This window comes from Hemiscyllium ocellatum, chromosome 31 (assembly GCF_020745735.1).
Source record: "Hemiscyllium ocellatum isolate sHemOce1 chromosome 31, sHemOce1.pat.X.cur, whole genome shotgun sequence".
NCBI lineage: Eukaryota > Metazoa > Chordata > Chondrichthyes > Orectolobiformes > Hemiscylliidae > Hemiscyllium > Hemiscyllium ocellatum.
The window spans coordinates 53,993,563-54,018,255 of NC_083431.1; the positions used below are offsets into that span (position 1 = coordinate 53,993,563).

Sequence of the window (24,693 nt, forward strand, 5' to 3'; positions counted from 1 at the left end):
TGCCTTCATTTGTCGGGAATTGAATACAAGAGTCAGGAAGTGATGTTGCAGCTTTATAAATTAGGCCATTCAATTCTGGTCACCACACTACAGGAAAGATGTGCAGGTTTTGGAGATGGTGCAAAAGAGGTTCACCAAGATGCTGCCTGGATTAGAGGGTATGAGGGATAAGCAGAGGCCAGACAAACTAGGATCTTTTCCTCTGAGCAATGGAGGCTGATAGAAATCTATAAAATTATGAGTTGCATGGATAGAGTTAATAGAATCTTTTTTCAAGAGTTGAAATGTGTATTACTAGGGTGCATGCATTTAGGGTGAGAGGGGGAAAGCTCAAAGGAGATGTGAAGGGCACTTTTTATTACACAAAGGAAAGGAGGAGTCTAGAACACACTGCCAGGGGCACCAGTAGGGGCAGATATGATAGGGGCATTTAGGGGCTTTTGGATCACCACATAAATAAACCATGAATGGAGGGACACGGACCTAGGGTGGGTAGAAGGCATTAGTTTAATTTGGATTCATGTCTGGCACAATATTGTAGGCTGAAGGCCCTGTTTTATGCTGTACTGTTGTATGTTCTATGTTCTATTAACAGCCCAATCAGGGAATTCATATCCTATGAAGTCCATTTGGCAGACCTCATTACAGGGATCTATGACTCTATGAATCACAACATTGATGACGCATCACATCCCAGATAGAGCATGGATTAAGCTGGGAATCAAGCTTTTCCCCAGACAGGAACTAGATATCTCATCACTGTCGATAGCAATTCTGACTAGGAGTTAGACGAGTAACATCATTGTCTACAGTGAGATTGTAAAACACACTTCAGTCATTACTGAATTCCAGACATGAAGAGACGCAACAATGCACAAGTAAAAAGTGCATGTACTTTATAAATGCTTGGGAAATTCAGCATCACACATCATCATCTCCACATTCCCTCAGTCAAACAGGAAGGTTCAGGTGCCAGCAAAAATTGTGATGTTCATTGAATTTGGTTCACCATCTCAGAACATTACCTAGGGGCTCTGCATTACCAGTGCGATTACCACTATGTCTGCACCTCCCCTGTGAACATGCATGAAATCATTGGATGACAAGTGCTTCTAAATGGAAAATCCTCTGCGTGAGCAAGTGCAGCCATTGGAGGCATACCCTACTGGCCAATGAGATAGAATGTGATGTCTAATAGAGGATTATTAAACTCCATGATTTCATAACAATAGCCAAGAGAGTAGTATGAATTTTATCTGTGCATTTCTCATGAGTCATTTCCCAAATTCCCATCTGACCTTTTTTTCCTCCGAGAATCCCTACAGTGTAGAAACAGGCCCTTCGACCCAACAGTTCCACACCGACCATTCAAAGAGTAACCCACCCAGACCAATTCCCCTACCCTATATTTCCCCCCTGACTAATGCCCCTACACATCTCTGAACACAATGGACAATTTAACATGACTAATTCATCCAACCCGCATATCTTTGGACTGTGGGAGGAAACCGGAGCACCAAAAGGAAACCTACAGAAACACAGGGAGAATGTGCAAACTCCAGACAGACAGTCACCAGAGGCTGGAATCAAACTGGGGTTCCTGATGTTGTGAAGTAGTAGTGCTTACCACTGAGCCACCGTGCCACCTCCTTCTTGAGTATCCTTTGCAATCTGTAATTTCTCCCTTATGTCCCTGTTCTGCCACTGCCAGGTTTGCATCTGGCAGTTATCTCCATGCTTCTGTTGCCCTGACTATGAGAAAAGACCCATCACTGCCTTGTACTCAGAAGTATCTATTGCTCCACCCGCCTCTCTTACAGCCCTTCCTTTTTCTCGGATGTGCACCAACATCTTTGCTATCCCAAACCCCACTCAATTCCCTTTAGACTCTGCCCACTGGTCAATCATGTTTACCCTTCCCTCCACATGAATGTCCATTTAGATCTAAGCAAGTCCATTCCTAGCCTTGACGTTACTGCAAAACCATGAAAACATACCTTTGATAGCAACATAATTTTGTTCTTGAATGATCGAACATCTGAACATTTAACATGTATTGAATGGGAAATTACTCCACATTCCAGGTGGATTGATTATATTTTGACGTAAGTTAGGAAACAAGTAAAACATTTTCCGCATTCAAATAAGTTTATTTACCTTATTCTCCAGAGTATTTAATCTCTCCTGTAGTTCAGCAAATTTGGTGCAGTTCATACATGCTGAAAGTAAAACAAGTATTTTTTAAAGTTTACACTTTGCACATCTCCACATATACAAAAAAAAATCAGAAACTGTATTCATGGCTTTTAGGAACAAAGAACACAGAAGCAAGAGTAGGCCATTTGGCCCTTAGCACTTGCTCCATCATTCAATATGATCATGGCTGAACTTCCAGCTCATCCTGTTCCTGCTTTCTCCCCAGACTCTCTAATTCCTTTATCCCCAAGAACTATGCCTAACTCCTTTGGTTAACTCAAGAAAGCCTGGTTAGATTGGCTCCTACTGATTTATTTGAGCCTGGGAGAAAATCATCCACAAGGACAGGGATCTTTTTCAAATGAACCTTGTTATGAGGGGGCAAGTGGATATTGAAGGGGAGCCAGCTCCCCCCTCCTGACACTGGAGCTTAATGATTCGGGGTGAGATTAGAGCTCATTCATTGGGTCTGAGACTCTTTGGCACTTCCAGAAGTTAGGAATCCAAATTCTTTATAATGTTAACCTAAGAAAAAAAATCAACAAAATCAAGATCATCTTGTCTAAGATTCCATTCAGCTACCACAAAATAGGGTCCTTTGACATGATATACATTTACCGACATATTTTCCTGAATCTAGTTATGCATAAAAACATTTCACTGTCATTTCTCCAGGCTGCCCCATGTCATTCACTAATCTTGTAAACTGCAAGGCTTCAGAACAGATCCCTGCCTGATTTCTTTCCTAGAATGAACCTTTTCTACTTTTCACTATATTTTCTGCTGCCAAGAAAGTTTTCAATTGATGTGGGCAACTTGTCAATAATTCAAGGGTCTGGAAGTCTCCTTATGAGTTTCAATGGAGAAACTTTGCTGAATATCTTGGGAATCTCGGAATAAACTATAAATGTTAGATTACCCTTGTTCATTAGCTCAGCCACAACCCTCTCATTGTCCACATCCAAACACCTCCCCACACCTCTCAACAAAAATTACAGCAGGTCTGTAACTTTGAAAACGCCATTAACTACCCCTCACAAAGTGCTCTTCCAACTACCCAACCTCTTTTGTCAGACCATGGATATTGGATAATGTTTACTCTGGTTTACATGCTTGCCTGTATCAGATCTACAATTGTACCTTGCTGTCTTCAATAAGTCTTCCAGTATTTATGATGTTCTGAAAAATACAAACATAACAAGTGCGTGTTTCCTTCTTTAATTTCTTGAGGATTCAAGGATTTACCCAGTAATGTCAGATTCTGCATATTTAACAGCAGTTTCCGTTGATGACAGCATTGAACTTCAATGTGCTTTGGAGTCACTGAACACTATTTCCAGCATTGACTGTAACTGCCTGCAACATTATATATAAACTGAGGTGAAGAGTCAATCTGACGTATCTGACATCATCTGACCATCTGGAATTATTTTGACAATTTCATGGTCCCACCTGTTCTTGAAGTTTTTTTTCTACTGTTACATTTCCTCTTGCTCTCTGAGCTGTCTCATGGCTGTCAGGAGTTCACTGTTTATTGAAACAATGCTGAAAAATAGTTCCATATTTTCCAATCCCCAATTGGGGTCGAAATGAAATCAGCTGTCAATTCAATTCAAAGACCTTGGAGCATAGTTTGAAAATGCCTAAGTACACGGATCTCTGGGTTATCCAAACCAACAAGACATTTTTATAAATTAAACTGACTTTGTGCGTTGAAAGATTCTGCCTTCGAGTGCTTGAATTCTCCAGTGATCTCTAATGTATACAACTGCTGTTCATTGTCTACAACATACAGCAGGAACATTAAGTATTGGGATGCGTTTTTTGTTCCTGGAGTCTGAGACAGATTAAATTAGTGTCATACAGATCAGATAGAACGCCTCAATCTAACAATGCCTCACATACCAATGTGCCTTTATCATTTTTCAAACTACCTATTCTTGTGGTTTGTCTCAGATGGCCACCAGGTTAGTCACCAAATGATTCCTGAAGAAGGGCTAATGCCCGAAACGTCGAATCTCTTGTTCCTTGGATGCTGCCTGACCTGCTGCGCTTTTCCAGCAACACATTTTCATCTAGTTACCAAATAAGGCTAGATTCATGATTTGGATTTGCACCTTTGATGTGGAACTATAGCTAAGAGGAACATCAATAAAATAATTGAGATTTGACGTGTTCCAGATGAGAGCCTGTTGGAGTACATTGTACAGGGATACATAGCTGCAGGAATGCCAGTTATCGCACAGTTTAAAATAAGGCTCCTCTTTAACTTCTGCAGATTGTAGGTTGTTAAAATGGTGTTTTGAGCCTGTCAGACCCACAACAAGAATTATATAGTGTTTGCCAAGTAAGTGAGGCTTCTCTCAGTTAACGAATCCAGGTGTAGAGAGAGGTTTAACTATAACATCTTTCAATGACAAACTCTATTTCTTAATCTACAAAAGGAGAGGAGGGATGACATATTCAGGATCACTGGCAATAACTAATGATTGGTTAGGCACAGAGCCCACGTTGCCTCTCTGATAGAGCAAGTCCAGCAAATCTCACACCCGTCATCCTTTTCCCATTGCTCCCCACATTAGTTTTAAGTATTTATCTAATTCTCTTCTAAAAGTAATGACTGAATCTACTACCACCACTGCTTTAGGCAGTGTGTTGCAGATCCGAACCACACGCTATGAAAAATTATTTTTCCTCATGTTACACTTGATACTTTTGCCTATCACCTGATATCAAAGTCCTCAGGTTCCAGACCAGTCTGCCAATGGAATCAGTTCTTCCCTATTCTCTCTGTCCTCAGGGTTCTGAACACTTCAATCATATCTTCTCAACATTTAGTTCTCCAAGGATAACAGTCTATATTTCTGCAAACTGTCATTGTAATTCATGTCCCTCACTCGGAAACAATTCTCCTAAATCATTTCTGCTCCCTTCTTCTGAAGTGCACAATTGGACACAGTTCTGGAAAGGCCTATTATGTGACAGTTTATCAAACGTTTTCGAAGTCCATTTACCATGTAACTTCTCTGTTACTTCCTCAAAATACTTAATCACATTAGCTAAACACGAATAGCCTTAAATACATTTGAACCAGAAGTGACTAAACCACAGACTCTACAACTATTGAGAAAGTTCTGGAGGAATGGTGTAATTGAGGATGTAAAAGGAAGATGGAGCACAGAGAATCTCAATCTTAACTGTCAGCTGTCCAGGAGAGAGAAGAGGTGGAGGAGGAACTTACATTTAGACCATAAGACATAGGAGCAGAAATTAGTCCATTCAGCCCATCGAGTCTGCTCCACCATTCAATCATGGCTGATAGATTTCTCAACCCCATCTCCTATTTGTCCCCATAATGCTTGATCCTTTTGATACTCAAAAACCTATCTCTGTCTTACATATACTCAATGACCTAGCCTCCCCAGACTCCACTCTCAGGCTGAAGAAGTTTATCCTTACCTTTGTTCTAAAAGATCTTCCCTTTATTCTAAGGATGTGTCCTCGGGTTGCAAATGAGACTCCCTGATGGTATGTTGCCTCCCAGGTGCCAGGGTCAGGGATGTCTCTGATCAGTCCACAGGATTCTTAAGAGGGAGAGCGAGCAGCTAGAAGTTGTCTTACACATCGGTACCAATGACGTAGCTAGGAAAAGGCATGAGGACCTGAAAGGTTAGGGAGTTAGGTTGAAGCTAATATGCAGGACGAGTAGTATTAATCTAAGGATTGCTACCAGTGCCACGGACTAGTGAGGCTAAGAACAGAGAGCGAAGGCAAATGAACACTTGGGCTGCAGGGCTAGTGTAGAAGGGACGGTTCAGAAAAGTGGATCATTGGGATAGCCTCTGGGAACAATAGGACCTGTACAAGAAGGATGGGTAAAACTTGCACTGGAGGGGCACCAATATACTGGGCGGGAAGTTTGCTACAGATCTTTGGGAGGGTTTAAGCCAGTTTAGCAGGGGGGAGGGGGGCATGGGAACCAGAGTTACGGATCTATGGAGGGAGTAGCTACTGAACAGCCAGATACAATTTGCAGAGAGTCTGTGAGGAGAGATAGACAGTTGTTAGGACAAAGTTGCAGTCAGTATGATGGGCTGAAATCTGTCTAATTTAACGACTATCAGGAATAAGGGTGATGAACTTAGAGCATGGATCAGTACTTGGATCTGTGATGTGGCTATTAAGGAGGCTTGGATATCACAGGGGTAGGAATGGTTGTTGGATATTCTGGGATTCAAATGTTTTATATGGAGGGAGGTAAAAGTGGTGGTGGAGTGGTATTGATAATCAGGAATAGTATCGCAACTGCAGAAAGGGAGGTCATCGAGGAGGGTTTGTGAACAGAGTCAGTATGGGTGGAAGTCACTGGGTTGGAAGTTTTCTACAGACTCTCCAGAAGCAACAGAGACATGGAGGAGCAGATTGTGAGGCAGATTTTGAAAGGGTGCAAAAGTAACAGGATTGGTGTCATGGGTGACTTTAACTTCCCTGATATTGAATGGAACCTCCTTCGCACAAATAGTTTGGATGGAGCAATTTTTATCAAGTCCAGGAATGGTTCTGTCTCAATATGTAGATAGGCCAACTAGAGGGAAAGCCATATGGATTTAGTGCTTGGCAACCAAACAGGAGTCAGAACTCTCAGTGGGAGAGCATTTCGGTGATAGTGATCATAACTCTCTGACCTTTACTATAGTCAAGGAGAGGGATAGGAGCAGATGGTGTGGGAAAGTATTTAATTGGGAGAGGGGGAATAGCAATGGTATTAGGCAGGAACTGGGGCACCTTAACTGGGAACAGATGTTCTCAGGAAAATGCACAACAGAAATGTGCAGGTTGATTAGGGATCACTTGCTGAGAGTACTGGATAGGTTTGTCCCACTGAGGCAACAAGGGATGGCCTGTTGAAAGAACCTAGGGTAACAAGGGACGTGGAACATCTAGTCAAGAGGAAGAAGGAAGCTTACTTAAGGTTGAGGAAGCAAGGATCAGACAGGGCTCTAGAGGGCTACAAGGTAGCCAGGAAAGAACTGAAGAATAGACTTAGGAGAGCTAGATGGGGTCATGAAAATATTTGAGCAGTTAGGATTAAGGAAAACCTTAAGGCATTCTACGCTTATGTGAGGAACAAGAGGATGGCCAGAGTGAGGGTAGGGTCGATCAGGGATAGTGGTGGGAACTTGTGTCTGGAGTCGGAAGAGGTAAGGGAGGTCCTTAATGAATACTTTGCTTCAGTATTCACTAGTGAGAGGGACCTTGTCGTTTGTGAGGACAGTGTGAAACAGGCTGATCTGCTCAAACAGATTGATGTTAAGAAGGAGGATGTGCTGAAAATTTTGAAAAATGAAAGGATAGACGGAATATACCCAGGGTTATTACAGGAAGCAAGGGAAGAGATTGCTACACCTTTGGCGATGATCTTTCTGTCCTCATTGTCCACTGGAGTAGTGCCAGATGATTGGACGGTGGCAAAGAAAGAGAATATGGATAATCCTGGGAATTACAGATCAGTCAATTTTACGTCTGTGTTGTGCAAATTATTGGAGAAGACTCTGACAGACTGGATTTATGATTACATGGAAAACTAAAGTTTGATTAGAGATAGTCAGCATGGCTTTGTGAGGGGCAGGTCATGCCTCACAAGCTTTATTGAATTATTTGAGGATGTGACAAAACGAATTGATAAAGGTTGGCATCGTGGCTTTTCAGGCGGGCACGTTGGCACAGCGGTTAGCACTGCTGCCTCACAGTACCAGGGACCCAGGTTTGATTTCCACCTCGAGTGACTGTCTGTGTGGAGTTTGCACATTCTCCCCGTGTCTGTGTGGGTTTCCTCCGGGTGCTTCGATTTCCTCCCACAATCCAAAGATGTGTAGGTAGGTGAACTGGCCATGCTGAATTGCCCATTGTGTTAGATGCATTAGTCAGGAGTAAATATAGGGTTGGGCAATGGGTCTGGGTGGGTTACTCTTCGGAGAGTCAGTGTGGATTTGTTGGGCCAAACGGCCTGTTTCCAAACTGTAGGGAATCTAATCTAATCAAGAGTAGAGCAGTGCATGTGGTGTGCGTGGATCTTAGCAAGGGGTTAGTTAAGGTTCCCCATGGTAGACTCATTCAGAAAGTAAGGAGGTATGGGATATAGAGACATTTAGCTGTCTGGATACAAAATTGGCTGGCCCACAGAAGACAGAAGGTGGTAGCAGATGGAAAGTATTCAGCCAGGAGCTCGGTGACCAGTGGTGTTCTGCAGGGATCGGTTCTGGAACCTCCACTCTTTGTGATTTCCATAAGTGACGAGGATGTGTAAGTGGATGGGTGGGTTAGTAAGTTTGTCGATGACACGAACGTTGGTGGAGTTGTGGATAGTGTGGAGGGCTGTTGTAGGTTGCAACGGGACATTGACAAGATGCAGAGATGGGCCAAGGAGTGGCAGATGGAGTTCAACCGGGAAAAGTGTGAATTCTGGAAGGTCAAATTTGAATTCAGATTACAGGGTTAAAGGCAGGATTCTTGGTAGCGTGGAGGAACTGAGGGATCTTGGGGTCCATGTCCATTGGTCCGTCAAAGTTGCTACCCAAGTTGATAGCATTGTTAAGAAGGCCTATGGTGTGTTGGCTTTCATGAGCAGGGGGGTTGAAGTTAAGAGCCATGGGGTTACACTGAAGCTCTACAGAGTCCTGGTTAGACCACACTTGAAATATTGTGTTCAGTTTTGGTCGCCTCATGATAGGAAATATAATGCTGTTCACTGTTGCTGGCGTCAAACTCCTGAAAATCCCTCCCTAAAAATATTGTGGGTCAATCTAAAGTACATGGACTACAGCAGTTCAAGGCAGCAGCTCACCATCACGCTCTCAAGGGCAAGTAGGGACAGGCAATAAATGTTATCCAGCCAGTGATGCCCACACCTTTTATTAATCCACACTTCTTCAAATTACTGGTAATTTTATTTAGGATTATCATTTTCAAAAGGTTCTTCATTGCTGAAATTAAACTCACTGGCCTGTAATTGTTAATGCTATCCTTACTTGTGCATTGAACAAGGTGTTAGACATCACTTCCTTGGTAAGCTTATGTAATTCATGCTCAAATTATTAAAATATACAATACATAAGCTTACTGATAAAATGTCTTACTGTGTAGTCATAACTTGGAGATGCCAGTATTGGACTGGGGTGTACAAAGTTAAAAATCACACAACACCAGGTTATAGTCCAACAGGTTTAATTGGAAGCACACTAGTTTTCGAAGTGCTGACCTGATGAAGGAGCGTTGCTCCAAAAGCTAGTGCTTCCAATTAAACCTGTTGGACTATAACCTGGTGTTGTGTGATTTTTAACTTCTTACTGTGTATATATCATTAGAATGTTGTTTTAAAAAAATCCAACTTAAAAGTTTTCTAAGTACCCTTCCTAAGAATCATAGAATCATACAGTATGGAAACACACCTTCCAATCCAACTCATCCGCACCAACCATACTTCCCAAACTGACCACCTCCCATTTGCCAGCATATGGTCCATATTCCCTTAAACCTTTTCTATTATTATACTCATCTTGATACTCCAATGTAACTTTAAAAAGAATATAGGGAGTTTTCACTCGGGTACATTTATACCTTTAGCCGTCAGTGCATTAGTGACTAAATTAATTATTTCTGGTTGGGAACTGCTATAATTATGCTCTGTAGAGATCAGTATTAATATCCAGTGTTAGGCTAAAGGCAACTGGTGTAAAAGAAAGTGAATAGTTTTTATTAGAAAACTGCCTCCAGCAGAGGGAGAAAGAAAAGGCTTCATGAGAGTCAAACTGCAAAAGATGTGTATCTGAAGCAAACAGCAAGAGAGACTAAGGTGGTTCTGCAGATCAGTAACAGTGTGCTGAAGGTCAGTAATGAGATGCTGTAGGCCAGTAAAGTGACGCTGTAAGAAGGTAACACGATGCTGTCGGTCAATTGTGTGATGCTGTAGGTGAATAATGTGATGCTTTAGGTCAGCAATTTGATGCTGTAGATCAGTAACATGGTGCTCTAGGTCAATAATGCGAATGTGCATATCAGGAAATCCTTTTTTTTTGTCATTTATGTTATGTTGTAGGGCAGTAATATAGTAGTGTAGGTTAATTATGTAAACCTGTAGCTCTGTGATGTGATACTGTCAGTCAGTAATGCTGAGACAGAGGTCAGTAAGGGTCATTGCAGATCAATTATGTGATGGCATGGTTCAGGAATATGATGCTGTAATTCCAGTACTACATTGTTGTGGGGCAGTTATGTGGTGCTATAGCTCAATAAAGTGCTGCAGTTGGTCAAGAATGTGATGCTGTATGTCAGTAACACAAACCTATAGGTCAGTAACATGGTGCTGTAGGCCAGAAATAATAACCCAAAGGCCCGTAATGTAGTGCTATAGGTCAATAATTCAAACCTGTAGGTCAGCAATGCAGTGTTGTAGGTCAGTAATGTGGTGGACAAAGTCAGAAGTCACAAGACACCAGATTGTAATCCAACAGGTTTATTTGCAATCACAAACTTTCAGAGTGTAACCCCTTTATCAGATGAAGACCACTTCACCAGATGAAGGGATCGTCTCCAAAAGCTCGTGACTTCAAATAAACCTGGTGTTGTGTGACTTCTGACATTGTCCACCACAGTTCAACATCAACACCTACACATCACGAGTAATATGGTGTTGTAGGTTAATAATGTGAATTTGCAGGTCTGTCATGTGATACTGTCAGTCAGTAATTTTGCGCTAGTAAGGCATATTGCAGTTGAATTATGTGATGCTGCAGGTCAGTAATATGGTGCTGTAATGTGATTTGATTTATAAATTGAATATAGATTCCTGCAACTGCTGTGGTGGGATTTGAACCCACAGTCCAGAATGTTAACTGGGTCACTGGATTAGTAGTCTTGTAATATTGTCACTATGCCATCATCTAGTCATAGTCACTTGTCTAAAGTCAACCTTTACACTTTAAACTTAGCTATTCTAGTTTAATTTTATCCAGTCTCAAAAGAAAGGACCTGCTGTTATTCAAGAGCCACTCGGCCTGAAGACCTTCAAACATATGTCACAGTCGATGCAGTAACTATTATAGGAAACAATGGCAACACTTCTAAAAGACTCTTGGCTGTAAAATGTTCTAAGATTGTGAAAGATGCTGGAATAATTGTAAGTCCACTCTTTCTTCCTTGAACTGGCAAAGCCTGGCCAGAACTAAAGGCAAGATTGTCAACTGGATTTCATGACTCCCAGCAGTTACAACATTCCCCTTTTACAGACAGACTCCAGAGCAGGGTATCTGTTTAGCAGACACCCTGTGGCAGCTATTTGCTGACATGTCAGTAAACCACAGACTGCTGACAGGATTAAGGTAAATAAAAGGCTGGTTTTCTGGGTAAGTAACTTTTTCAGGAACTAGCTCTCCAGGGCAATTTGATTTTTTTTAAAAAGATCTTTCTATAGAAATGAAGGGTCTTGAGATTGTTTACAGAATTCCATGTGAAAAAAAGCCAAAAAATGGGGGGAAATAAAACCAGTCAAGTGGTTTTATTGGACTAGCTCTGAGATTTAAACTAAACTTGTGTCAGGAAAATTATTCAGCTTCGAATTGTTTCAAGTAAATGTTGATTTTCCTGTTTTTTTAAAGCTAATTTCCTGTAACTGACTTCCTTTCCTGCAATCCAAATGTAACAGTACCCCTTCTAAAACTGGAAGCTGATGATGAGAAACTATTTCTTGCACCATCTCATGTAAAAAAGCATTTAAAATTTGTTTCAAGTTATCAACACATGAACAAGTGTTGAAACCTGTGTGATGGTATGTTTTAGTGTGTGGAGGGGGACGATGTTGCACTTAATAAGAAATTCATTACGTTTTCTCTGTAAACTAAAACTACAGCTCTACGGATTTAATTCTTTATTACTGACCAGTCACAAAGAATTTGAGCAGGTGGCTCCACCAAGTGGGTCCAAACCCCACTACAGTGGCTGTGAAATTTAAATTTGTTTTGTCAAATAAAACTTGAATAAAAAATCTGGTATTCATAATGACAACTATGAAACAATTGGATTGTGGTGAAGACCCATCTCAAAGTCCTTCAAGAAAGGAAATTTGCCATCCTGACCTAACCTGATGTTGAAGTGAGATTAGTGTAGATAGGTTAGCACCGACTAGATAGGCCAAAGGGTGTCTTCTGTGCTGATGAAGCTAAAGCTCTACATGTCATTCCAAGTCAACTCTCCTTAATGTTGAGAAAATGGAGGTAGATAAAAATTACAAGTCTTGCTGACGATACCCACATTCTGTAAATGAATAACGAAACTTGCTTCCCAGGAAGGAACTGAACCCTTAAGATTTTGTTGATTTGAAACAAACAACAAGTGAGGCAGCTTTGAAATGCTCCAGCCATTGAGAGGAGAGACATGGTTAACACCAAGCAAGACTTGTGCATGCAGGATCTCCTCCTGAACGGATGGGGAAGGTCTATCAAGTCCCAGATTCGGGGATTGAACTGGGCACGTGGATTCAAGCAGTACAGAAGAAATGTGAGGAGAAACCAATGAATGGCTCCTGGTGTGCTAGGGTGGCAAAAATAAATGGGGAGAAAGTGAGGTCTGCAGATGCTGGAGATCAGAGCTGAAAATGTGTTGCTGGAAAAGCGCAGCAGGTCAGGCAGCATCCAAGGAACAGGAGAATCGACATTTCGGGCATAAGCCCTTCATCAGGAATGAGGAAAGTGTGTCCAGCAGGCTAAGATAAAAGGTAGGGAGGAGGGACTTGGGGGAGGGGCGATGGAGATGTGATAGGTGAAAGGAGGTCAAGGTGAGGGTGATAGGCCAGAATGGGGTGGGGGCGGAGAGGTCGGGAAGAAGATTGCACGTTAGGAAGGCGGTGCTGAGTTCGAGGGATTCGACTGAGACAAGGTGGGGGGAGGGGAAATGAGGAAACTGGAGAAATCTGAGTTCATCCCTTGTGGTTGGAGGGTTCCCAGGCGGAAGATGAGGCGCTCTTCCTCCAACTGTCGTGTTGTTATGGTCTGGCGATAGAGGAGTCCAAGGACCTGTATGTCCTTGGTGGAGTAGCAGGGGGAGTTAAAGTGTTGAGCCACGGGGTGGTTGGGTTGGTTGGTCCGGGCGTCCCTGAGGTGTTCTCTGAAACGTTCCGCAAGTAGGCGGCCCGTCTCCCCAATATAGAGGAGGCCACATCGGGTGTAGCGGATGCAATAGATGATGTGTGTGGAGGTGCAGGTGAATTTGTGGCGGATATGGAAGGATCCCTTGGGGCCTTGGAGAGAAGTAAGGGAGGAGTTTTTCCAGGTGTTCCAGAGGTGACAATATAAGGGCAACAGCACGAATTACTGATCGGCAGCACTGCATTACTAACCTACATTATTGGGTTACCAATCTCCACCATCACACAATACATTGCAATGAACTTTACTGACCCATGGTACAGCATTACTAACCAATAGTGCCACATTAGAGATCTACCGATTTGCATTATTAACAGACACTACCAGATTACTGAGTTACAACCCAGCATATCTGACCGCAAACATGGCACTCCTGAGCTACAACATTGCAACATTGACCAACAGGGTTTTATTTCTGACCTGCAGGACCACGTAAGTGACCAACAGTCACATTACTAACATACAGGTTTGTGTTACAATGGTTAGCACTGTAACACAGCGCTAAGGACCCAAATTTGATTCCAGCCTCAGGTGGAATCCTGCATGGAGTTTGCACATCCTCCTCATGTCTGCATGGGTTTCCTCCGAGCACTCCGGCTTCCTCCCACAGTCCAAGGATGTGAAGGTTAGGTGAATTGGCCATACTACATTGCCCATAATGTACAGGGATGTGTCGGGTAGGTGCATTTCACAAGGTAAATGTGGAGTAATAAGGTAGAGAAGTGGTTCTGGATGGGTTACTCTTGGGAGGGTTGGTGTGGGCTTGTTGGGCTAAAGAGCCTGTTTCCACACTGTAGGGATTCTATGATATTATCAGCATACAGCAGCACATTACTGACCTACAGCACCACATGTCTGACACAGATTTGCATTACTGACCTACAGCATCGCGTTACTGACTTACTGCATCATATTATTGATCTATGGCATCGCATTACTGACCTACGGCATCACTTTACTGACCTACAGCATCACATTAATGATCTACAGCATTGCTTTACTGACCTACAGCATCGCGTTACTGCCCTACAGCATCGCGTTACTGCCCTACAGCATCACATTACTGACCTACAGAATCGTGTTCCCGCCCTGCAGCATCGCATTACTGACCGACAGCACCAAATTACTGATCTACAGCGTCGCATTACTGACCTACAGCATCAGATTACTGACCTACAGCATCACATTACTGACCTACAGTATCGCATTATTGACCTACAGCATCACGTTACTGACCTACAGCATCACGTTATTGACCTACCGCATAACATTACTGATCTACAGAATCACGTTACTGACCTACAGCATCACTTTACTGACCTACCGTATCACATTAATGATCTACAGCATCGCTTACTGACTTACAGCATCCCATTACGGATCTACAGCATCGCATTACTGACCTACAGCATCCCGTTACTGACCTAAGCATCGCATTACTGCCCTACAGCATCCCATTACTGACCTACAGTGTCGCGTACTGACCTACAGCAACGCATAACTGACCTACAGCATCACATTACTGACCTACAGCATCACATTACTGACCTACAGAATCGTGTTTATGACCTACAGCATCACAGTACTGACGTGCAGCATCATGTTCCCGCCCTACAGCATCGCATTACTGACCTACAGCATCGTGTTACTGACCGACAGCACCAAATTACTGATCTACAGCGTCGCATTAGTGACCTACAGCGTCGCATTACTGACCTACAGCATCACATTACTGACCTACAGCTTTGCATTACTGACCTACAGCATCCAATTACGGATCTACAGCATCACGTTACTGACCTACAGCATCGCATTACTGACCTACAGCATCGTCGAATTCTCTATTCCTGAGATGCTGCCTAACCTGCTGTGCTTTGACCTACAGCATCGCATTACTGCCTTACAGCATCACATTACTGACCTACATCATCACAGTACAGACCTACAGCATCGCATTACTGCCCTACAGTATCACATTACTGACCTACAGAATCGCGTTACTGACCTACAGCATCGCATTACTGACATACAGCAACGCGTTACTGACCTAAGCATCATCACTGCCCCACAGCATCAGATTACAGACCTACAGTATCACATTACTAATCTACAGAATCGCGTTACTGACCTACAGCATCCCATTACGGATCTACAGCATCGCATTATTGACCTACAGCATAACGTTACTGCCCCACAGCATCACATTACTGACCTACAGTATCACATTACTAATCTACAGAATCGCGTTACTGCTCTACATCATCGCATTACTGCCCTACAGCATCACATTACTGACCTATAGCATCACATTACTGATCTACAGAATCGCATTCATGACCTACAGCATCGCAGCACTGACATGCAGCATCATGTTCCCGCCCTGCAGCATGCATTACTGACCTACAGCATCGTGTTACTGACCTACAGCACCACATTACTGATCTACAGCGTCGTGTTACTGAGCGAAACCATGAAGTTACTTATCTACAGCAGTGTGTTCCTGACCTGCAGCGTCACATTACTGACCTACAGCATTGCATTACTGACCTACAGCATCCCATTACGGATCTACAGCATCGCATTACTGACCTACAGCATCGCGTTACTGACCTAAGCATCGCATTACAGACCTACAGTATCACATTACTGACCTACAGCATCGCATTACTGACCTATAGCATCTAATTACGGATCTACAGCATCGCATTATTGACCTACAGCATAACGTTACTGACCTACAGCATCACATTACTGACCCACAGCGTCGCATTACTGACCTACAGCACCAAATTACTGACCCACAGCATCGCGTTATTGAGCTACCGCATCACAGTACTGACCTACCAAATCACGTTACTGATCTACAGCATCGCATTACTGCCCTATAGCATCACATTACTGACCTACAGAAATCGCGTTACTGACCTACAGCATCCCATTACGGATCTACAGCATCGCATTACTGACCTACAGCATTGCATTACTGACCTACAGCACTGCGTTACTGACCTAAGCATCGCATTACTGCCCTACAGCATCACATTACTAATCTACAGAATTGCGTTACTGCTCTACATCATTGCATTACTGCCCTACAGCATCACATTACTGACCTACAGCATAACATTACTGATCTACAGAATTGCATTCATGACCTACAGCATCGCAGCACTGACGTGCAGCATCATGTTCCCGCCCTGCAGCATCGCATTACTGACCTACAGCATCGTGTTACTGACCTACAGCACCACATTACTGATCTACAGCGTCGTGTCACTGACCGAAACCATGAAGTCACTTATCTACAGCAGTGTGTTCCTGACCTGCAGCGTCGCATTACTGACCTACAGCGTTGCATTACTGACCTACAGCATCGCATTACTGACCTACAGCATCACATTGGGTAAAAAATGAGGTCTGCAGATGCTGGAGATCACAGTTGAAAATGTGTTGCTGGTTAAAGCACAGCAGGTCAGGCAGCATCCAAGGAATAGGAAATTCGACGTTTCGGGCATAAGCCCTTCATCAGGAATGAGGAGAGGGTGCCGGGCAGGCTAAGATAAAAGGTAGGGAGGAGGGACTTGGGGGAGGGGCGATGGAGATGTGATAGGTGGAAGGAGGTCAAGGTGAGGGTGATAGGCCGGAGTGGGGTGGGGGCGGAGAGGTCAGGAAGAAGATTGCAGGTTAGGAGGGCGGTGCTGAGTTGAGGGAACCGACTGAGACAAGGTGGGGGGAGGGGAAATGAGGAAACTGGAGAAATCTGAGTTCATTCCTTGTGGTTGGAGGTTTCCCAGGCGGAAGATGAGGCGCTCTTCCTCCAACCGTCGTGTTGTTATGTTTTGCCGGTGGAGGAGTCCAAGGACCTGCATGTCCTCGGTGGAGTGGGAGGGAGAGTTAAAGTGTTGAGCCACGGGGTGGTTGGCAAAACATAACAACACGACGGTTGGAGGAAGAGCGCCTCATCTTCCGCCTGGGAACCCTCCAACCACAAGGGATGAACTCAGATTTCTCCAGTTTCCTCATTTCCCCTCCCCCCACCTTGTCTCAGTCGGTTCCCTCAACTCAGCACCGCCCTCCTAACTGCAATCTTCTTCCTAACCTCTCCGCCCCCACCCCACTCCAGCCTATCACCCTCACCTTGACCTCCTTCCACCTATCACATCTCCATCGCCCCTCCCCCAAGTCCCTCCTCCCTACCTTTTATCTTAGCCTGCCTGGCACCCTCTCCTCATTCCTGATGAAGGGCTTATGCCCGAAACGTCGAATTTCCTATTCCTTGGATGCTGCCTGACCTGCTGTGCTTTAACCAGCAACACATTTTCAACTACAGCATCACATTACTGACTTACAGCATCCCATTACCGACCTACAGCATCACGTTACTGACCTACAGCATCACATTACTGACCTACAGAATCGTGTTCATGACCTACAGCATCGCATTACTGACCTACAGCATCGTGTTACTGACCGACAGCACCAAATTACTGATCTACAGTGTCGCATTAGTGACCTACAGCATCACATTACTGACCTACAACATCCCATTACAGATCTACAGCATCACATTATTGACCTACAACATCGCGTTACTGACCAACAGCATTGCATTATTGACCTACGGCATCACATTACTGATCTACAGAATCACGTTTCTGCCCTACAGCACCATGTTACTGACCTACAGCATCACATTAATGATCTACAGCATCACGTTACTGCCCTACAGCATCACATTACTGACCTACAGCATCACAGTACAGACCCACAGTATCACATTACTGACCTACAGAATCGCGTTACTGACTACATCATCCCATTACGGATCTACAGCATCGCATTACTGACCTACAGCATCCCGTTACTGACCTACAGCATCACATTACTGATCTACAGCGTCGTGTTACTGACTGAAACCATGAAGTTACTTATCTACAGCACTGTGTTCCTGACCTGCAGCATCATATTACTGACCTACAGCCTCGCGGTACTGACTGACAGCATTGCATTACTGACCTACAGCATCCAATTACGGATCTACAGCATCGCATTATTGACCTACAGCATAACGTTACTGACCTACAGCATCCCATTACTGACCTACAGCGTCGCATTACTGACCTACAGCGTCGCATTACTGACCTACAGCAGCGCATTACTGACCTACAGCATCGTGTTACTGACCGACAGCACCAAATTACTGATCCACAGCGTCGTGTTACTGACTGAAATCATGAAGTTACTTATCTACAGCACTGTGTTCCTGACCTGCAGCGTCGTATTACTGACCTACAGCCTCGTGGTACTGACTGACTGCATTGCATTACTGACCTACAGCATCCAATTACGGATCTACAGCATCGCATTATTGACCTACAGCATAACGTTACTGACCTACAGCATCGCATTACTGACCTACAGCATCACATTACTGACCTACAGCATCGCGTTACTCACCGACAGCATTGCATTACTGACTTACAGCATCACATTACTCACTTACAACATCGCATTACTGACCTATAGCATTGCATTACTGACCTACAGCATCGCATTACTGACCTACAGCATCACATTACTGACCTACAGCATCACGTTACTGACCTACAGCATCATTTTACTGACCTACAGCATCACTTTACTGACCTACAGCATCACTTTACTGACCGACAGCAACGCGTTACTGACCTACAGCATTGCGTTACTGACCTACCTCATCACATTACTGATCGACAGCATCGCATTACTGACCTACTGAATCGCATTACTGTCCTATAGCATCACATTACTGACCTACAGCGTCGTGTTACTGACTTACAGCGTTGCATTACTGACCTACAGCATCATGTAACTGACCTACAGCAGCCCATTTCTGATATACAGCATCACGTTATTGACAAACAGCATCACATTACTGACCTACAGCATCACATTACTGCCCTACAGCATCACTTTACTGACCTACAACATCGCATTACTGACCTACAACATTGCATCTCTGACCTACAGTGTTACATTACCTATCTGCACCGTGCATTGCTGTCTCATATCATGACAATACTGACATACAGGGGTGCATTTCTTACCCACGGTATCACATTACTGATTTAGAGTATGGCATTATTAACCCACATTATTGTCCTAACCCCTCCCATTATAAACCTACAGCATCACACTATTATGAACCTAAAGCATTGCATTACTGTGCAGCACTACGTTACTGACCTACGGGACCATGTTTCTAATCTACAGAATTACATTATTACTGATCTACAGCCTTGTATTTCTGACCTCCAACATTGTATATCGTGGCACAGTGATTAGCATTGCTGCCTCATAGCACCCTATTAAAGATGCACACTGCCTCTTTCTATTTAACAATAACGTGGCGTAGAAATTTGACACTCCCTTTCCTGAGAATCCTCCACTAATTCCTTCTCTTTGGTGAATACCGACACAAAGAATTCATTTAGGAACTCACCTACTTCTTCTGGCTCCACAGATATGTTCCCTTCTTTGTCCTTGAGTGCACTAACCTTTTTCCTGGCTATTCTGTTTTTTTTATCTGTATGTAAAAAGCCTTGGGATTCTCCTTCGACCTGTTTGCTAATGACTTTTCATGACCCTTTTTTAGCCTTTCTAACTCCTTGTCTGTTTTCCTACTTTCCTTATATACTTCAAGGGCTTCGTCAATTCCATCCTCCCAGACCTTATGTATGCTTCCTTTCTCTTGTTGACCAAAGTCGTAACATCCCAGATCATCCAAGGTTCATGTAACTTGCCGTACATATCCTTAATTCTCACAGGAATATGCAGCTTCTGAACTCTTATCAACTGCCAGTTGAAATACTCCCACATTTCCGATATGGATTTACCTTCAAACAACTGCCTCCAATCAAAATTCTCCAGTTCCTGCCTAATCTTGTTGTATCTCGCCTTCCTCCAGTTTAACACCTTCACCCGAGGACTGCTGTTAGCCCTATCCATGAGTATCTTAAAATGCTCGACATTATGGTCACTACTCCTGAAGTGCTCCCCAACTGAAACTTCATCCATCTGGCAGGGCTCATTTCTCAAAACCAGATCCAGAATAACCCTTCCCTGATCAGACTGTTCACACACTGTGTCAGGAAATCCACCCAGATGGTCCTTACAAATTCTATCCCAACCAAGCCTCTAGCACAAAGTAAGTCCCAGTCAATATATGGGAAGCTAAAATCACTCACAACAATCCTGCTGTTTTTACATCTTTCCAAAATCTGTCCACATATTCTTTCCTCCAATTCCTACAGGCTGTTGGGAAGCCTGTAAGAATATCCCCAGCATTGTGATTTCATCTTTCCTATTCCTGAGTTCTACCCATATTGCCTCACTGCATGGGTCCTCTGATGTATCCTCCCTCAATACAACTGTGAGATACTCCTTCACCAGAAATGCAACTCCTCCAACACTTTCACATCCCTTTCTAGCACATCTGAAACATTCATATCCTGGGACATTCAGCTGCCAGTCCTGTCCCTCTTTCAGCCAAGATGCTGAATAATAATAATATCATAGTTCCAAGTTCTAACCAAGGCTCTGAGTTCACTTACCTTGCCTATTATACTCTTAAATAATGGAGATGCTTTATTATAACTTGTAACAGCGGCCAATGGCTGCGCTGTCAAAGAAATGTGGTGTGGAAAGAAGGTAAAGGTCAAATGGACATAGACTCATACAGCATGGAAACAGATCATTCCATCTAACAAATTCACACCAACCAAGTTTCCCAAACAAATCTCGTCCCATTTACATTTGACCCATATCCCTCTAAACCTTTCCTATTCATGAACTTATGCAAATACCTTTTAAATGTTGTAACTGTACCTCCGTCCACCACTTCCTCTGGAGCACCTTAAAAAATATGTCCCTTAGTTTTGAACTCCCCCACGCGAGGGAAAAGACACCATTAATCCTATCTATACCCCTCAAGACTTTATAAACCTCTATAAGGTCATCCCTCAACCTCTTACATTCCAGGGAAAGAAATCTCAGCCTGTCCACCTTATTTTTATAACTCAATCCCTCTATTCCTGGCAGCATCCTGGTAAATCTTTTCTGAACCCTTTTCAATTCAATAATATCTTTCTAATACAGAGCAACCAGAACCAGACAGGTACTCCAGAAGAGACCTCACCGATCTCCTGTACAACCTCAGTATGATAGCCCAACTCCTACACTCAAAATCTCTCATTGCCCTTTTTTGTTTCTGTTTCTGTTTTGATCTTTTAAAGTCACTGAAAATGATGGTCTAGACAGACACATTTTACTCCAAAAAGTGTCTGTTGGAAAACTACATCGGTTTAATCCAGCATCCCCAAAGATGTTGGGGCTGGTGAGACTAAGAACACTGTAAGGGAGACCTACACTGCGGTTACTCCCCCAGTGGACCATCCAGTGTGTAGTGTGGCTGAGCAGCACATGTAGCTCCACCACATTCACACCTCTCTGGTCCAAGGGTGGAAGCAGGTCTTGCCTTGCTAACTGCGAACAAAGGTGAAGTGAGCTAAGACACAAGGACAGGAACCCACACTGTTCATCTCTATCAAAATCGAAAGCTGCAAACTAATCAGGCAAAAGTCCAGTTTAAACCATTGACTAGGTCGCAGTACGTAGAAGGCACCTTGTATAAGTGAACTTAAATAACGTACCAAACTGGAGAAGTGTGGTGTACTAATTATTAATTATTCTGTAATTACACATATTGAATTGGGTTAAGCTTGACCACTGCCCAACCTGAAACTAAGCAGCTCATTGATTTATTTCTTGTGTTGCGTTAGTAATAACCTATCAGCAATTAATACAAGAGATGTATTTGTGCATATGAACTACATCTAGTTCAGATAACAAAGGGTTATTGCTATCATATAGATAGTTATTGACTCTCTGACCAAATGGGAATATAACAAGTTTGGGGACACTCCTCAACATGAGAAACTTCTATATCCAGGGCTCATCCAAAATTTGTAAAATGCCTTCTCTAATATTGAAACCTCAAATAGTCTCTGTCCTTTTGTGAGCAACTTACATATTTTCAATAACGTTATAATATAAAATGAAGCACTGAGGATGCCAGAGATCTGAACAAAAACAGAAATTACTGGAGAAACTCAGCAGGTCTGGCAGCACCTGTGGGAAAAAGGCAGAGTTAACATTTCAAATTCAGTGACTTCATCAGATCTGTTAGCAGCTAAGAAAATGCGATCTTTATGCTGAAGAGAAGGTTGTGGGGGTGGAGGGAGAAGTGAGCTCAGAGGGAGAGATATATGAAAGAGGTATGTAAATGAGGGGATTATTGATAATAGCCCAGAATAAAAGAGAGGCTGATTAAGTGATAGTGAAAGCGGAGGGTAAGAGAGAAGGTGGAGGCTGTGCTAAAGGCAACTCATGTCATGGTAGGACCAGGGTTTGGGCTAGGTGAAAATTCTGGAAGGATGGAATTAAGCTCTAAACCTATTGAACTCGAGGCAAGTCTGAGAGGCTGCAGGGTCCCCGAGTGGAAATTGAGATGTTCCTCTTCAAGCTTGCACTGAGACTCTCTACACTGCGGCAGGCCTGCAACAGAAATGTTGGCCAGGGAAACACAGTCATTTGTTGAACTGGAAGCTCGGGCTCATTTATATGGATAAAACACCATAAGGAGTTTGGACATTCTCCATTGTCTGCATGGTTTCCTCTGGGTGCTCTGGTTTCCTCCCACAGTCCAAAGCTGTGTGTTTGAGCCTGCGTTTTATGTCCCCAAAATTTTCAAGATGTGATACAACTATTAACTAATAGAGTTTCTGATACAGCAATTCCTTGATGAAATGAACAGGAGTTACCCAGACCAGGAGTCTTATTGAATTATATAGAGACTGATGAAAACACACCTGGAGTACTGGGGACAGGGTTTGGTCTCCTACCCAAGCACGCAAATACTTGTCAACAAAGGAGTACACTAAAGGTTCACATAGACGGATTCCTGAAATGAGGAGGCTGTTCTCAGAGTAGTGAGTGAGAGTAAAAGGTATGCCAGAGGAAGAGCAGTTTACTTGATCAGCCATGATTTTGCTGAATGGAGAAGCAGGCCTGAAAGACAAATGGCCAACTCCTGCCATTCTCCTCCTATACTACTATACTAACCTCCTATACTACTATTACTGTGGAACTGCTGATGCGGTGAAATACAGACACAGAAACTGGCTTACACTATAAAAGGGTTGGAAAGCCAGATACAACATAAAAAGTGGCACAATTCAAAACATTTTCAATTGCTCCACTAGATACTTTGTAAAACTGCCAGAACAAGCCTGTAAAATTAATCTTTTTATGTGACATGCAACAGAAGTGATCTTTTACTTGCATTATTTAAATCATTCAGATGGAGGAAACTGACAAACAAGCAAGTGACATCTTTATATGAATGTTGCATTTTCCCAGTCCCAGAGCGTTCACTGAGTACAGCTTGCAGAGTCATTCCAATACAGCAGTGAGTGGAGAGAGTGCACTCTCGTTATGATGGTGAAATGTGGGAGCTATCACTACTTAAGAGAAAATCCACATTCCCAGGAAGGACATTTTAAAAAGTACTGGGTTATAATTTGGAACCATAAATTTCTTTTTACAGCTTTTTAAACTCTCCAATTAGTGACTAATGCAATTTATAATTCCATTTAAACTTGTGTGGTGATGTGAGACATTTAAAAATCAGACTGTTGCTTCTTTGTTTTGTGTGCCATATAATGAACATGTTCAACAATTAATGCTGGTAAAAAAGATCTCAGGTGTCTTATACAACTGCTTCTCATCTCTGGAATGTCTCTCTAATGGCTAATTCAAGTGTAACATCTGGTTCTGGAGAGGTGCTTTTCAGGATAAGGGATCTGTAAATTCCATGCACTGTTAAAACTGGCTCCATATTTCCAAATATTTCAAACCATCCCCTTCCATCTTCCTTCATCCTTGGGTGTCAGTTCAAGAGATAATTAATTTCTCACTCACGCTCCTCACCTTCAAGAGACCCCATCCCTTCAAGGTAAACACGGTGGCACAGTGGTTAGCACTGCTGCCTCACAGCGCCTGTAGACCCGGGTTCAATTCCCGACTCAGGCGACTGACTGTGTGGAGTTTGCACGTTCTCCCCGTGTCTGCGTGGGTTTCCTCCGGGTGCTCCGGTTTCCTCCCACAGTCCAAAGATGTGCGGGTCAGGTGAATTGGCCAAGCTAAAATTGCCCGTAGTGTTAGGTAAGGGGTAAATGTAGGGGTATGGGTGGGTTGCGCT

At 43.2% G+C, this 24,693-nt stretch overlaps 1 protein-coding gene across 3 annotated transcripts in view; it reads right to left on the bottom strand.

The window, feature by feature from the left end:
* Window positions 1-24,693, bottom strand: part of LOC132830496 (collagen alpha-1(XXVI) chain-like) — a 369,329-nt gene that overhangs the window by 60,322 nt on the left and 284,314 nt on the right. For all 3 annotated transcript variants that reach the window (XM_060848255.1, XM_060848253.1, XM_060848254.1), the window contains exon 4: window positions 2,158-2,219. In XM_060848255.1, coding sequence (XP_060704238.1) covers window positions 2,158-2,219 — 62 coding nt within the window. The remainder of the gene's footprint in view (window positions 1-2,157; window positions 2,220-24,693) is intronic.